The 18,055-nt window shown below is 35.5% G+C and overlaps 1 protein-coding gene across 1 annotated transcript in view; it reads left to right on the top strand.

The window, feature by feature from the left end:
* EXOC2 (exocyst complex component 2) overlaps positions 1-18,055 on the top strand; it is a 207,734-nt gene that overhangs the window by 28,106 nt on the left and 161,573 nt on the right. Inside the window, exons 4-6 of the mRNA XM_054017785.1 lie at positions 1,186-1,312; positions 11,617-11,730; positions 15,776-15,900. Coding sequence (XP_053873760.1) covers positions 1,186-1,312; positions 11,617-11,730; positions 15,776-15,900 — 366 coding nt within the window. The remainder of the gene's footprint in view (positions 1-1,185; positions 1,313-11,616; positions 11,731-15,775; positions 15,901-18,055) is intronic.

Raw genomic sequence — 18,055 nt, 5'->3', positions numbered from 1 at the left:
GTTGGTCATTGAAGGCATCTGTTTTTCTGAAAGCGAAAACTCTTTAGAATGGATATTAATACTTGTAAAAACGACAGTCCCAGTAATCAAGTTCTTTAATGGGCTATTAAGCTTAATGAATCAGTAAAAGACACAAAAGGAATGTGTGGACAGTACACCTATAGTTCCTTCTGACTGTTATCCTTTTAAAAAAGGAGTTGAATGTTGGATGCTGTTATAATTAAGTAACATTAGCAACTAATACCTGGTGAGAGAGAGAGAGAGAGACCCACCCATCCCTACCTCTTTTTGGGGTATTTCTAGTGTGTTGTTTAATAATTAAGAATGTTGTCAGGTAGTCTAACCCCAAATTTCATCTGCAATCCTGTCCAAAATGTCCTTTAAGTAAAAAAAAAAATTAGAATCCGATCTAGATCATTGAGAAATTAAGATAGGCACTGCTTATATAAGGGCTACACAAAAGCAACAGTTTAGGTTCTTGTTTTCTATGGTTCCAATGGCAATTAAATAACACATACTTTCCCCAGAGCTGTTCTAATGTTTTACAATCCAAATATTAATATTTCAAACTTTATTAGAAACTCGTGGGTGGGGGAAGTCTTGGGGGAGGAAGAAATCTGTGTTTTGCCAAACAGCAAAAGTCTGAGGGCCTTGACATGCTCCCTATGCTTGAGCTGTTGGGAGGAAGCTAGTTCTCTCTGCTCTACACTCATTGAGGACTGCCACATACTAGGGGACTTGCTAGCTAAGGGGCTTGTGGCCAGAGTTAACTTTTATTCTGACTAAGTGGTGAAAATGAGGAATCTTCCCCAAAATTTATGAAAAGAGAGACTACCACATTAGCAGCTAGTATCTTTGACGGGTGACAGGGTTTGAGGTGATGAGTAAAAGACTTGGAAAAGTGCTATTTTATTATTTTCTGTTAACTTGTCTGCATTGGTACTTTGTATCTTAAACAGAACAGTGCAGTCTGTGAGATGTAAGGTGTGATGCCCTGCCACTGATACCTTTCCAGCTATTCTAAGCATAATTGTATCCAGGTTGTTTTGTTCTGTATCTTCCAAAATATTACCTAGGCACGCATTTTATATTTTTCAGTCTTTTTCAAATTAATTCAGTATGGCCGAGGTTGATGGTGCTGGACAGCCTTTGTTGTTTTAAGGATATGTGCTTTATTTTCTCTAGGTATCTTGGATCAGTCTGCTGTCTGGGTTGATGAAATGAACTATTATGACACGCGTACTGACAGGAACAAAGGGATTCCCCCCTTGTCTCTACGTCCAGCTAATCCGCTTGGTATTGAGATAGACAAGTGAGTACCAAATGCCTTTAATCCACTTTCTTAGTGGTTTTTTCTATACATCATTATATGAATTCCAGAAAAGTTTAACAGCTTAGAGGGTGGGGAAAGACCAGAAAATTCAATTAGCTGATGGCACAATACCTAGTATTCAGTGGTGTTTGGTAATTCTAATTTTTGTCTATATTACTGTGTGATCGATAAGAACGTCAGATAATCTGAGAGCCTAGTTCATTGAACCTTGTGATGTTTACAGTTTTGGGATTGGCAAATAACTTAGGGTCTAAGGCAGGGGTCAGCAATCTTCCAGAAGTGGTGTGCCAAGTCTTCATTTATTCACTCTGATTTAAGCTTTCGCGTACCAGTAATACATTTTAACGTTTTTAGAAGGTCTCTTTCTATAAGTCTATAATATATAACTAAACTATTGTTGTATGTAAAATAAATAAGGTTTTTTAAACGTTTAAGAAGCTTAATTTAAAATTAAATTAAAATGCAGAGCCCCCTGGACTGGTGGCCAGGACCCAGGCAGTGTGAGTGCCACTGAAAATCAGCTCACATGCCGCCTTCGGCACACGTGCCATAGGTTGCCTACCCCTGGTCTAAGGGTTTATACATTGCAGTTGTAGAACTCAGTGTTATGCTTGAGTTCTGTGGGGCTTTTAAGCGTGTTTAGATAGATATCTCTTTCTAGTATTGCAATGTGAAATATGTTTTATGTATCCATCAACTAGTTTACTTTTATTGAAACATTAATATGGGTTTCTAACCACAAACTCCTTGGCTTTCATTCACAAATATTGTAGACTTTATAAAATTGCTCTGTAATAAACTTACTCCCTTATTATAAATCTATCATAGGGCTTTAAAGGGACACTACCAGTGCCCAAAACATAATCGAACCTAAAATAGCATTTAGAAATAAAATTCCTCGGAAGTAAGATATCAGCCCCTTCAAAAACAAAGGTTGTTTAAAATTAGACTATTTTACTATGGGATCCATTCTGTCTGGAGTGCATGGCTTGTTTGTGATCTCTCTGTCCATTTCTTCAGAGTAGTGAAGGAGAAACTATTTCAGTATCTTCAGCACCACACAAGAATGGGGCAGCATTCATATTTGTGAATCAAGAAAGCAGAAAGTTCTAATTTTTGGCCTCTCTCAAATTTGACAATGTACCTTTTGAAATCGTTATCATAACTATGTATGCATTTGGGATTTAATTAGGATATTGTCCATTTATTCTTTCCACGATGGATAAAATCTTCTGTTAAATAATTATCATCATTCAAGTTTGAGTATCTTCATTTCCACAATTATTTCTGTAAAATACTTGAATTCTTACCACCCTAAATCCTGGCAATTACTGTTCTCTCAAAGTCTGAATCCTATCCCTAGTAAAATATTGAGAGTAATCATGTCTAGAAAATTGTCTGCTTTCCATTCATCTGGTCAATTTTGTAACTGTATCCAAACAAATATTTGTCTGGCAAGATCTAGTCTTCATAAACCAGTGCTGCTTATTACTCATGACTTTGGTTATTTTTAAGATTGGCTTTATTTTGATAAACCCTTGGATACAGCCTCAGAACCTTACTGTCAAAATGAATTCAGGTCAGCTTGGCTATGATTACTGTCACATGGATTGACAACTACCTGAAAGGAGTGTAAAAAAAAGGATTTAATTTAATAAATGTTAAATTGAAAGAGGAGTCTAGAAGGTACAGATGAGTTTAGTATTGGATCCAGTCTTACTTAATATCTTCTTTAATTGTGTAGTAGTAGTAGTAGGTAGCATGTTATAAAATGTACAGTTACTTGTGTGCAGGGAGTGGTACAAAAGGTTGTGGAAAGATCTAAAAAATCTGGGCAGAAAACAACAAGAGGTGAATTCTCTTAGAAAAATGCAAGGTACGTCTGGGAAATTATAATCCCAAACACAGATATGTAATGGGGAGGAGGAATCTGGGAGGTAATAATGCTGGGAAAGACTTATATTTAGGTTTGACTGAGGAGAGTGAATCAAAACAAATTAGTAGTGAGACATCTGAGCAAAAAGGACCAATACAATTTTGGGCTGCATGTGCTGAGATATTCCATGACACAGCAGTGAGGTAATAACGATAACTGAAATTGGATTATTTTGTGGTTAATATTGAGCACCTCTTACTAGAAAGTTTTTTTTTAATGTATTTATTTTTACAAATTGGAAGTTCAAAGGACAACAGAAATGGTTGTGAGACTGAAAGGATTGGTTTGTAAGGACATTTTAAAAGCTATATGGGTATAGCTTAGCTAACCATTGATTAAGTGGGGACACAAGTCTGCAAATACGGGAAGTACATAACCATTGAGGGAGGGAGAGGTGGCACAATTAGGATTAATGCAATTAAATTAAGAAAGGTAAAACTTAGACCAAGTAGTTATAAGCATAACACTCTCTAATGGTAAACTTTACTAGGCTTTGGAATCCCAGTGAAAGTGGTGTAAGCTGCCCCATTGCTTGGCATATTTAAAACTGGACTAGAAGTAAGCCTAGTACAATAAAGAACAATCCTGCATTACCACAAAGATGAACTAGGTGACACAACATCTTTGACTCACTTAAATTATTTAAACATGCACACAAGTTAGGATGCATTTCTCAGGTTTAAATTCAATTCAGGAATGTGCGATGGGCGTGCAGCACTGGTCTGACTTTGTGGAATTTGCATCCTCTGTGGGAACTTGGTTTGCTGCCTGGTAGAGGTGGGGGGAAATGTCAGCATACTAGTCTTGCTAATAATGGTAGACAATAGAAGCATTTAAAGAGGACTAACTGTGGAAGGAAAGGGGTGAAAGAAGAGAGAGAAAATGGGAGGTGGCAGGATAATAGGAAGTGAAGAGGGACCAGAAAGCACGAGGCCTAAAAGGGTCATGCCAGAATAGCATGTAAGACAGAAGAGCTGGTTCAATGATGTGAAATGACTAAATCACCTGCCCTGTGTGCTGTGTTTTAAAAAAAAACAGGCATAATGCTTTCTTCTTTTTAAACAGAAAGTTGCCTCATGTGGTTTTCTAAATATTATTTATGGGACCATGTCCAATGCAAATGCATTTTGAAATGAATCATTCATTGTGAATCATACAGATTGGTATTTCCAAGATGGCTCCAAATATGTAACTCAGATTTTAATGATCAAACATCTTAAGCCCTAGGGATGGCTTTTAGTTTAAAAAACAACAACAATGTTTAACCATTTGTAAGAATGGGGAAAATGTATTTGATTTTGTGTATATAATCAGCAGATAGGCAAAAGTGGAATTTGATTAATAGAAATAATTTGGGAATTGTTACGAATTATGTGAAAAGAGCCTTTGAATAATGAATTACTTGGTAATAGTGGAGGGAATGCCTTCTGAAGGTGGATTAATCTGCTTCCAGTGATTTTCAATAAATCACTTTTTTTTTTCAGCAGTAGTGTACATACATGAAATGTACATGTAAGTAGGAGTTTAATGTCTTCATGACCAGTTTGTCTGAATGCAAAAAAGAAAGTGAGAGTTGCTGCTTTTGCATGAGTCAGGATTTAATAAATATTTTATGGGTGTACCCAGCATGCAAGCTGTCATCTTTCAACCTGCAAGTTTAATAATTGGTATTTATTGGCAGTCTTTGACTGTTAGGTCCTTCATATTTTTAAAGTCATAACTGCTGTTTTTGTACACATGGTGCCTTAGTAGTTATAAAAATGCAACTAAGTGCCTAAAAAAAAATTAAGTTAATTTTGCAAGGAGACCAGGACTTGGTGATAAAAATTTACAGTTGTGACTTTATTATGCTGATTCAATATTTACAAACAAATATACATTCCTAAGATGATTTCTTCTCTGCTATTGTCAGGTCTTTTTTTATAACTTCAAACATAAAAGCAGGTTCAAATTAGAAGAGGCTTTGTTACCCAGCTTTTGAACTCAAGTGCAATGCTTGTGTGTTTTCTTTACCAGGCTTTGTGATTTGTTCAAAATATTGAGTCTGCTTGTTGAATTCTAGCTTTGTAGTGTAGCCATCAGCTTGTAAAGTAAAGCAAGAATTCAACAGAAATTGAGTTAACAGTGTCTTCTACTTTTATTTGGTGGCTTGAAATTTAAAGTAGATCTGATTTTTTTCCAAGGTGTGTTGCTGGCTATGATATTATTGAAATGCAGCCAGAAACCCAGCAGAAGAAGAGGTACCAAGTGACCTAGAGCTGGAAAACAGGGAAAAGTAACATACAAATACTAATTAAAAAGGGATGGTGGTGAAGTATATTTGATTTTACTATTTAAAATTTGTACAAGAACAGATTGGTAGGTTAATGATTTAATACCTAGAATTTTAAAACAGAAAAAGAAAAGAATTTGCAATATCTACTTCATGATAACAATGGAAGAAACGTTAATGAAATTCAGACCTACAGACAACTTGTTTTGAATGATTACTTGCTATATCAATAGATATACCTAGTCAAAACAGCTGAACAAGGTAGTGTGTACTACAGTTTTTTCCTTGTAACCTTTTCCAGACCATGAAAATGAATGCAACTGCAATGCAACAACTGCAATCAGACCTAACTGTATCTAGTTTGGTTAGAAATTCTCTTGGAATAATGTTTGTTGTTTTGCATGCTGCATAGGTCGTCACTGTGGATCAGTCTCATACATGAAAGCAATTGTTGACATGCTAAGTACATTCCACATTAGCTCTGTATCCACCCACTCAAAACAGATACTTGCATCTTCCCACGGCCCGCTTCTGAAACTTTTCAGCTGGGAGGATGTAACAGACTGATCTTACACTGCCACCTAATGGAGTGTGTCAGTTTTCTATTGTGATATGAGAGAAGACTGTTTCAGTGGATAACTTCAACATTGAACTTGGCTAATTGAAATTTACAGCAGCAAATAGACAATGGAAGTTTAAATTTTTCTACTGTCGGTTTTGTAAACTGCCGCATTCAGTTATACAAGTTATGAGATCTACAGATGAAAAGTGCTATATAAGTAGCCATGTATTATTATGCTGTAAAAATATTGTAACATTTTAGTTACACTTTGTGATATTGAGCCATCAGTTTTAGCAACCTACTTTTCTTACAGTCTTCCACTGAGTCTCTCTTACAGCATTCTCCTATGATTAGAAGCTGTTCTGACATTTCAATATCTTGTCTCTGCTGGGACCATCCCTATGTCAAATTTTGCCAGAGTGAGTCATTGCCTCTCTCCTGCTATTGCAGAGGTCCTTGTTAACACTTTGGATTTGTCCTGTTTAGTCTACTCCAGTGTCCTTTTTGCTGGTCTCTCTGCATGCACGATTAACAGAGTACAGCTGGTACAAAATCCTGCTTCTAGGAGTCTGACTGATACCAGACAGAGCAAGCTCATACAATAACTCTAGTTTTAGCTTGTTTATGCTGGTTGACATTCAGAATCTGTGTTTATTTTAAGTTGCTCCTCTTGACCTATAAAGTCCTCTGGAATCTAGTTCAAGTTACCTTTTGGTGACTGTATCCAGTTTTCGGGCCTGATTTTAGTTTCTAAATGGGTTTATATTGTTATGTACACTGAAAAATCTACGACTGGATAGCTAATACTTTGTAAAAAATATCTTTATAATAACCCCCCTAAAAATGACAAAGAAGCATTAAGTTGTATAAATAGACTAGCTATGTTCATTAGTACGCATTGCCACCTATTGTTGTTCCACTTACTTGTTGTGTCTTTGTTTAAGTTAGAGGCAGTGACAGTTACTTGTTATATTTACCGAGAGCCTACTCTGATCTTGATTGACTTCTGTGGTTATTATAGATAATAATAGTCTGTGAGTCTGTGCATGCACAAACTTGGTAACAGAATTTGCAAGAAGAGTTTGTATGGGCCTAGGTACATGAAATTAGAATAAAATTAGGTGGACATTGTTCTTGCAGTATGCAATAACATTGGGATTGCTAGGCAGATGCGGCATAAATGACATTAACTGTATTTGACATATTTTCAATCTTGAATGTATGAATATACATTTTATCAGGGAGCAAGGACCTGTACAGCACTATGAGAAGTTAGGAGCTTGCTTCCAGCACACTTGAGGGAAGTGGGGTGTAGATGATGGCTCAAATCCAAGTCTAACTTTTGTTGTAGTTAAGATTTGAATATAAACTGTGTGAAATTGTAATGGTTTTATTTTTAAAACACTTCAACCCAAGTAGTCCAACCACTGTGTTTAAAAAAAAAAAAAAAAAAAGACTATTTTCAAATTAGGTGTTTCAATAGGAATAAAGAGCCTTGATAACAAAATCCTTACCTTCATTGAAGGACTTTGGGATTTTCTCCCCCTTGATAGATATCCAAGTTGTGGGTCATCAAAGAAGGTTGACCCGCCTCCCATCATCTTCTATAATGACAAAGTCCAACAGCCCAATCCTAGTGATCTCCTCTACAATGGTGTGTGGATGTTAATTATGTCATTATAGCTGCCCAATGACCAAAGCATTTGAAGTTATTTCTCACTGTCTCTCTTTTTATATAGATTTAATGGTAAATAAGATGCATAATGGTGTTTGACGCTTTCATATGGTGCCAACATGATATCACTTTATGTTCCTATGTGATATTCCCCACACAATGTGCTGCTGTCATCACTGCTACTTTCCTCACTTAGGAAAGAAAGAAATATCTCATTCCCAGTAGAGGGATATGTAGTGTCTATGTCTTATCTATATTTGTGTGGTGTTGTCTATGTATGTATCTAATTTATAATCCAAAATAAGTAAATAAACATTTCAAACAAAAAATCCTCTAGAATTTTTGAAAGTGGCCAAATGTCACACTAAAATAAACTAAAATGCAACTAACTTTTAAAGTTTCTTCAGGCTCTTTGATTATTGTGTGTACAAACCAATTTGCGGGACTTATTTTTTTTTTTTAAGCCTGAACAGACTAACTGGAGGGAGTACAGTACATTGAAATAAATGCTAAGAGTTATATTAGCAGTATCTATGTTTGTTTGGTTTTGTGAATGATATAAAGGGAGATGTTGGTAATATTTTGCAGTAATAAGTATTGTCTCTGAGAGGTTTTTTTGGTTCATTTTTAGTCAGATATCTGTCTCTGATACACTCTCAGAAGGTGTGCATCTACTTTGATGCACATGAATAAATCCTGTTTTCCCTATGTGTTGTTAAATGCATGCATTAAGAGATGATACAGTACTTGAATGTCTAGTCTGACTCTTTTTCTTGGCCTTGAAAGATGAATCTTTAGCTAGATTATTGTTTGACCACAAGGGCTGTACATTTATGTATTTTGTGAGCACTATATTGTATTATAATGATCCTGTACATTTTGTTAGTTAATAGGCACTCAGTGATAATCCCACTGTAAAAATTCTTATCCTGGAGTGTCCTTCCTGTTTGAAGACTTATAACACTGAGCTACTGTCAAGTACACCTGACCATCAGCATTTCCCAGTCAGTACAATTAGCATCCACAAAATCCATAATCCTATCAGTACTGTAATGAGTCTCACTGCATGCACATATGGATTTTTGTACTCCACATAATTCTTTCACCAAAGGTAGAGAAAACTAATTTGGACCATGTTGTATGCAATCTCTATTTCCCCCCCCCCCCCCCTTCTTTCCATTTCTCATGTTATAATAACAAATAATTTAGACAATCCTAGTTGTTTTAATTCAGTAGAGAGTGCCACTGGCAAAAATTTTCTGGGCAAAAGGGTGGTGTCCTTTGCAACTCCTGGTGCTAATAATCCTCAAGATGTAAAGTGTGGTGGAGCAAAGATAACTTTGTTTCTTTGCAATTCTCAACTCTTTAAAAATACCTATCTTGGATTCACTAGTTCATTTTAATCTGCATTTTGCTTTTCAGCATATTTTTAAAATATATGTGTTAGAACAGTTCATCCTGGAAGCAGGTTTTGTAGTCCTCTTGCCTCTTTGAAATATGTTTACCAATAGTTTGTTTTTAAAATACCTTTCTCATTGTAATTTTCATTTCCAGTGACATTGCTGTTGATACAGCAGGCTGTTGGAGAAGATATTAAATATGTATGTTCAGTGTCTTCTTAATTTTCCTTTTGGTCTTGCCAGTTTAATTTTAAGTGCAAGGTCCTGCAAGTTTGTTTTTTGTTTGTAGTGTGTGTTGCACAGTGTAGCAGCAGTTTGTCTAGGTCATACGCCTCAGAGAGGATTTTATTTCAGGTTCTGTGTCTGCATTTATTACTTAATTTTTCAACAACAGTTTTTACATTTTTTTGGCAGAGTTTGAATTAGTCTCTGATGGTTGGATGTAGCTGTGAGTAGAGAACTGGGAATGGTGAATGTCTCCGGTGATTTTTTTTTTTGATTTGGGAATTTTTGACAAATTGTGAACATGTCTTTTATGAATGGGAGAAAAATGGGTTTGATTTTAAAGTTGTTATTTGATTTTAGAATAAATGATGTAAATATGCACTGAGCAGGGGGAAGGAGATGAGTTGCAATAGTTACTTGGCTACTGTCGCCTAACGCTGTTGTGGGGCCATTTTGCTACTGTTTCATTGGCTGCCTACAGAGAGTATTCCATCCCTCTGCACCAATCTCCTTTACTTGGGTTGACACAGAGTCCAGGATTCACCTCTTAATAGATTAAGCCAACTTGAAAGATACTCAGTGTTCACGATTTTTCATACGAATGTGGGAATCGTAATATCAGGTCTGCGGTCTTTCTAGGACAATATACTATAATTTGCAGTGGCCAGTACCAGATGCTTCAAAGGAAGGTTAACCTCCTCCCTAAAAATTAAACAAAAAGCCCCTCAAATGAAATAACCTGAATATAAGGGAAGTTTCTTTCTAACCTTCTACTTTCTGTGTTTTTAAAAAATAAATAAATTGTGCATTAGACAACACACCCATGAATTCAGATTATTTTTATACTACCAATCAGACATATTGAAACTTCTTTTTCCCATTGGTTCATAACTTTGTGAGTCTGTGTTCCCTTTAGGCTGAAACTTGTGACAGTCTGGCCCTGTTTTGTAAATGAAAATAAATGAATTAAAATGTTTTGTATACAGATAAGATCAAGTAAATGGAGCACTTCTAACAAATGTGGATGGTGGATGAAATGGAAAGATTTTTATGAAATTCAAAAGACATTATTTTACACATACAAAGGGAAATCTATCCGCCACCCACATTTAAAGTATGTTAGATTCTGGTGCAAACTTCAAGTCTAGAAATTCACTTTTTGGGGTTAAAAAGATCAGTGTAATTTCACAACTTTCACCATTTTTAATGCTACACAGTTTAGTCTTATGGTGCTTATTACCTGTTGAAAGTTTTAACATTACGTATGAATTTTCCATACTTTTGTGAGTATAAGCAAAAGTCTTAATTTATTTTAAAATGAATATAAAAAGTTTTTTTCTACTTTATTTTTCTACGTGAAGTAACGTGAGATTGAATATCTGCAGTATATACTCATTCATGTATACATATCTACACTGTGTGTTTATACATACTGGACACACACAAGGCGTGAGAGAGAGACATTGCCATAGACTTAAATGGGAGTTGGATCAGGCCCTTAGGGACCACCAGTCACTGTATTATCTAAATACTGATATTGAAAAAAATAAAGGGCTTAAAAGACTTACAGCAAAAGGTGAGCTTTGCTCTCACTTTTCTGGGGGTTAGTTGATAAGTATTCATTTTGTACATTTTATTGCATTATGAGAGAGTTTGAAATAAGAAGATGAGTTTCTGCTTGCCTTCATAGCACACAGTCTTCATTTAATTTGAGTAATCCTTTTACTAAACAAATATTTTAAAGGCCGTATAAATTGATGTATGCATTCTTTTTCAAGAAAAAAACAATTTGCATCAACAAATGTACATAGATTTCTAAATGCAAATTATAGTATTTAGATATTTTAAAGTTAAAAAAGGAAGTAACACCTTTAGTTGTAAAGAATGTTCATGGTGATACTATTTACTGTTAGAATTGCAGCTGTTGTGTGTAGCACCATTTTAATCTACTACTCCCATGTACATTAGTAAAATCCAAAAATAATGTACCATTTTAATTTCAATTACCTCTTTCCTAGATGTGTTGGGTTTACCCTAGAACCATTAGTACCAGATTTATTTTGTTAGGTTGTTACAGTTCTGTGTTTTTATTCTGTTACTACTTAGTGTCATGATTTGAAGAATGGAACATGAGCTGTTGTTTTATGTGGTAATTTTTCTTATAACCTTTTGGCAGTAAACACTTTACTTTATAAATTATTTGCCTTTTTCAGAGGCAGATTTCCCCAGAAGGATTTGGAGGCACTGTTTCCTGGGATGAGTGCCGATTTCACTAGTGAAAACTTCTCCGCTGCATGGTATTTGATAGAAAACCATTCAACAACAAGGTTTGTGGACAATAACAATGTTTTTAAAACATCCGACAGTATTTGTATTGTTACTGAGCATCGTAGATATCAATGGTGGTAGTAGTGGAAGAAATGTTTGTACTGCAGTAATGTCCAGAGGCCTTAGTCCGATTTGGGCCCCATTGTGGTAGGCAATGTACAGACACGCAGTACAAACCAGTAAAGCTTTTAATCAGCAGGCATGTGAAATGCGGTAATAGAAAAAGGTAGGACCCTCCAGTGAGATTCATGGGGTGAATTTTTGGAAATTTTTGCCAATGACTCCATGATAATGCTTAGGAAGAACAACTTCTAGCTTTTGCTTGTGTGCAAACCTTCAGAATTGTGTACACAGAACTTGCTCACATAACCGCCTAATTCAAAGCCCATTGAAATTAATGGAAAAATTTTCCTGATTTCAATAGAATTTTGGTCAGGCATGGGATCATGGTAGTTACATGGATACATTATGTACATACACTTTTGTATAAGCAACTGAACATGCACAATTCTGCAATTTTTGACTACAGTAGATTTAATGGAGGATGGAGCACTGTTTAAAAAAATGTGAACTTTAATATTCTTGTAATGATATTAGCTTGAAACCAGTTATTGAAATAAAGACTTCATTTGGTGTAGTAATTTTCTCTTGCATTTTAGTGGTAGAACGTGTTCAGTTTACCAGGATCCAAGAAGGCTATGACCACTTTAAATGAAAAGCACACAGTTGTTTAGATGGGCATAGAATACTTTTCATTTACTCCTGAATTGAAACTATGACTGAAAGATCTCTAATTATAAGACAAAAGAGCTGCTCCAATAGCAAGGGAACAGTATGTTCCAATACATGTGTAAGAAGAAGAGTGTATTTGAAATAAAAGTAGTTGGGAGGAAAAATTACTAAAATGACTTTTCATTAGTTGTCTAAGCTCTATGAGCCTGATTCTGGCATCTTTACTTACAGTGAATAGTAACTCAGTCGGACCACTCATTGTAAAGATTGCAGACTTGAACCCTAAAATAGATCTTTGTGGTTACCATTCAGGAACTGTTAACAGGACCAGGAATCTATCTTTTGGTTTACCAGGATTTAACTGGAATGTAAGCAACAGAATAAATCCATAATCAACTCTCCAATAAAACAGTATGTCGATGAATAAAATACTGAAATTGTGGCTGTTGAGAAAGATGCTGCTGTCCATGAGTTGAAAACATAAATAACTACATAGACAACAACGTAGCTTGACATAGACTTACTTTCTTAACTGTTTCACATTGTTGTGTTGGATCAGTGCCTAGTGATGCATTCATGTGTGAAACCTCATATTAAAATGGCATGTTAACTCAAGACATGGAATCTATCTTTGGAAAATAATTTGTCACAACTTTCTACAAAACCGTTCTTGTGAAGTACAAATTATTGTTGTATAGCTTTCTTTATTTGCTTATCTCATTAAGCTGTTTTTTGCATTGGGTCCACTGCTCTGGACTGAAGCCATAATTCATAGATATTTCTGTTCAAGCCAATGCAATGGGGGCAGAGTGCACCTTTATTTTGTATTGATTTATTTTTAAATGGAAAGCACTTTCTGTTTGCATGTTTGCTGAACCAACTCATCATAAGTATAAACAAGGAACAAGGGTAGGGCAAAGTGAAGGAAAACTGAAAATTTAAAGTGGCAAAGATGCAAATATTTTTTCAGACTAGTAACAGCAAGGAAGACTTGAATGGTAGATATGATTTGATGATGATTCAGAGGTGATTATAGATTAACAGACAAAGTTGTGGATTAAGGATAATTCTGAATCTGCTGGATCTTTAACTATTTTCCCAAGGCTAGAAATTTCAAAAACATGGGACGAAGAAGATGTTACCCAGGTGGAGCAGAACATCAGATTTTCAGATATTCAGTACTAGGAAGCTATTGGGGTGTGTTTGATAGAACAAGTACATAAATGAGAACTAGAAGATTTAAGAGTTAATTAAGAAGGATAGACATAATCAAGGACAGATCCATGCCATGAGCTAATACTGAAAGAAAAATGTAAAAAGATTCCACTGAGTAGGCTTTCATTGACATAGAAATGGTGGGGCACGAGGTTGGGGTTTGGGACTCCTGACGCCTGTTCCTAACTTTGCCACTACTTTGTTGTGTAACCTTGGGCAAGCTAGTGAGGGTAAAATTTTCAAAAATGCCAAAGTGACGATTAAGTCCCACTGAAAGTCAGTGGGATGTAACTTGCTATGTCATTTAAGGTTTTTCAGAATTTTAGCCTTGTCCTCTCTGTACCTCAGTTTCTTCAACTCTAAAGTGGAGAGAATACTCATCCCGTTTTGTAAAATGCTTTAAAATTTATTGATGAAAAGCATTGTATAACTACTAGGTGTCATTATTTTGGCCCCCACTTACCTTACTTGTGCTGTTGTGTTGTTTTTTTCAGAAGAGCACAGCATATCCTTAATGTCCCTACCCTTTATTTAACCCCAGGTAGCAGGAACTCTGAATGTGTGGAACTTTGATGTTTTGGTTAGCTCATGTATGTTTTTTCCTTGAAGGAAATTCAGATTTTTTCACCCTAAAATTATTTTCCTGACAGAACATCATAACAAGTATAAACAAACTCTTCAGACTTCATATTAATTTATCAGCTAACAGGGAAACATTAGTTAAAAGAGAGCAGTACTGATTTTGTTGAGCCCAGCAGTCTGAAAGTGCTGCTAGTAAGAAGTTCTTATTGTACACCAAATAGGCCATTTCAGACAGTGAGTAATATGATTTCCGACCAGCAAATGGAAACGGGAAATAAAGCAAAACATTGTGACATCATCCCTGTATAAAGGGAAATGCCTTTGCACAGTGCACCAGTGCTTTCCTGTCTCACAGCAGGTGGGGATCACTTTCTGACTGACTGAGCTCAAATTAGTTAGTTTTTAGTTTGTTCTTTCAACAAATCTTTTACTAACGCTTTTAAACTGACAGAGGTTTTGGTACTATTGTGTTAGGTGTATCCTCAGTGGTAGATTTTTTAATTTCCATCCCTCACTGTCTTCTTGAGCAGTCATTGTTTAAAATTTTTTGAAATATCTTTGAAAAATCACACTTTTTTCTAATTATAATTTGGTATTTCTATGCTTACTAATGGTGGCTAATTAAGTAACCTAACTTGTAATAACTTCTCTCTGAATACAAGCAACAAATAGTATATGTGTAGTGGTTAATCATGAATTACAGATATTATTACTTTGAAAATAATCAAAGCTAGTTGAAACTAAATTTCCAATTTAAAAATTTCATTAAAGCAAAAACGGATAAAAAATCTAGGAGTACTGAGGAGCAGTAATATGGAAATATATCTACTATAGGAGCAACACTGGACAACTAGTTAGACATGACTATGCAATGCAGCATAGTAGCAAAAAGCCCAGTAGGCTGCATGTGCAAAAGCATAAAGGAATGGAACAGGAATGTGTTTTTCTCAAAGGCTTTGATGCAAAATTGCATTTAGTTCGGGACCTCATTATCAAGAAGATGTTGGTAAATTTTGAGTGACTTCGGAAATTAAAAACAAAAAGTGAATGGGATTAAGTTTAAAAGAGTTAAATGTACATTGTTTGGCTAGATGTACACAGAAGAAAAGAGGTAAAAGCAGGTAATTATGTAGGATGGTACAGTGCAAGTGGATATAGCTTGGCGCAACAGGGTGAAATTTAGAAAGGGAAAACTTAGGATCAGTATCAGGCAAGACTTCCTGACTGAGAAACCTACGTAGTGGAAAATCTCTTTTAAGAGAAGTGATGGAAGCCCCTTATTTGGGACAACTAGATTGTTCAGAACTCTAGAAATGTAACATGAAGAACAATTCTTCGTTGGCAGGAATATGTAGTAGATAACCTAATAAATCTCTCCCTTGTCTAATATTCTGTGATATGATAAAATACTGTAAATTACCATGTCCTGTGTGCTAAATTTTAATACATGACTTTTATTGTATCAATCCCTTTTCATTGTATCAACAACAGTGTTTCTTCTTTGCTTAATTTCAGTTTTGATCAGCTCAAAATGGCAGTCATGAATCTGAAGAAGCAGGCAAACAAGAAAAATGAGGGGAGTCTAGCATATGTGAAAGGAGGTCTCAGCACTTTTTTTGAAGCACAAGATGCCCTGTCAGGTAAATTGATTAATGAACATCAGCAATATAAAAGAAAAATCAAATATTCATATAGAAAATCTATTTTAATTTACTCATTTCAAAGTAAAAAAGTATGAAGAAGGAAAATAGATTGACTAACCTAAAATTCCAAATGATCAAGGTTGCAAGATGGGACTGGCCAGCTAGATGTACTAATCAGTGAAAGATGGGCACCAAAAAACCTGCTAGGTATCAAAGATATTCCAGGAAGATTGCATAATCCACAGTATGAAATAATCTAACAAAATCCAGAAGAGCAAGAAAAACATACTAAACCAGAGCTGACAGAAAGAAGATAAATTTCAGACTTTAGGAAAATAGTCTTGGTGCTGTGATGTCTCATCCTGAATTTAGATTGAAATGGTTACCAGTGTACAGTAAGTTCTGACTTGAGAAATCAGGCCAAGAATTTCAAAAAGAACTCTAGTCTCTCAATTTTGGGGCGACCAATTTGATAGAGAGGCATTATTTTCATTGAGCCCATCCAGCCGCTGAAAAGTAAGGGCCCTTTAAGGTGTTGCAAGATGAGCATGCAAATCTGAGCACTCCTAAATCACTGTCAGTAGAAAATCTTGGCCTAAGTCTATTTTAATAAGAGACGAGAAATTCTGATGAGACAAAATCTTTTGGTGGCAGGTTTGAGTGATGTAACTAAGTGGAGAAAAATAGAGTAGTATCATTACTACTAGTATCATTACTACTATCATTTTAAAAGATCCTAGTACTGCTGGTCAGGTTCTAGTTACCTTTGCAGTGGTTCTAATGACCACGGTTATAGCTTTCAATAGCTTTTAGAGGTGGGGAGGGATCTCGTTCTCTTTAGGAAATGCATCACAGAAATGTGACACTGTGCTTGTGGAACATTTATGGTCCGTTACTGTGTTTATAGATCTAGTAACTGCCATAGATGTTTAATAGTTGCAGACAAAAGTGGAATAGGAAAGAATATGCTGAAATGGCATTTTAGAGGGCTTGTTACTTCCAACGGCTGTAACAGACATTTTCTTACATGAAAAATGCTGATAGATCATGTTTTATTTTTTTTTCAGTAATCCGAAATCACCTGGGCAAATCTGAAATCCTAATTTGTAAATAATCCTAAATCTATGAGTTCATGTGAAAATTTGACTTTAAATCCCTATGATTACACCCAAATTCTTTTTGCTGTAAAGATAATATAATATCAAAATATACTCCACTACAGTTCATGACACACTTTTCCAACAACAACAACAACAAAAAAGTAGTCCTAATGGATATGTGGTAACTCTGCATGTGACCTCTTGGAAGATTATTTTGGGAATTCTCTTTTCTCTGATTTATGAAGGCTGGGTGGGGATTTGGAATGCATTATTATAAAGTGTGTGTCTTTTCAGTAAGACCAAAAAACTCATCTGCAGTTGTTTCTCTTGTCCCTTCCTTGTGAATCCATGCTCTGTAAGACCAGCCTCATAAGAGATTAAGAGGCCAGAGAGCCAGCCAAGCTACAAGTTAATTTTACAAATATTAGCCAAACAAAAGGAAAATTGCAAAGCACCTTTTATTTCATTTTAAAAAGTGTCTGCTTGAATACAAAAATAGTTGCTAGCATAATACCTTTCTGCATTTTTCAGCTGGCATTCTGCAGCTTTCCAGTAGCTTCATTCAGAGTGTTTTAGCTGAACTAATTCTGTGCTTTCATTTCTGTTCATTTTAGGGGCATATCCCCCCATCTTAAAAAAAAGTCTTAGTGCAGCTGCTTTTGTATTATAAGCACTATGAATTGAAAATAGAAGAGTACTGTAGATCTTGGTGTCACTTTGTGCCTATGATCAATGACGTGGTGTGAGTCTTCCTCCCAGAGACCCCTAATGAGCATTCAAAAGGAAACAGACTTGTAGTTTGTGCCAGTGTAAACAGTGAATAAAAAAAAAATCATTAAGAGGAGAAGAATGACCGTGATGCTGATGCTGTTGAAAATTAACATCTTTAAGGCTTTGAATCTCCTCCTTGCATTCAGACCTGTAGCATTAGAATTGGAGGGCGTTTTGTATTTGATTTCTAAAACTAATTCTTGGGGAGGACACAATTAGAGCTATGGGAATAACTAGTTTTTGATTTGCTGGCATTTTCGAACAATCAAAAATAAATTTCA

Source organism: Malaclemys terrapin, chromosome 2, assembly GCF_027887155.1.
Source record: "Malaclemys terrapin pileata isolate rMalTer1 chromosome 2, rMalTer1.hap1, whole genome shotgun sequence".
Classification (NCBI taxonomy): domain Eukaryota; kingdom Metazoa; phylum Chordata; order Testudines; family Emydidae; genus Malaclemys; species Malaclemys terrapin.
Note: the sequence above shows the minus strand (reverse complement) of the source record. Positions and strands in the feature narration are given on the sequence as shown.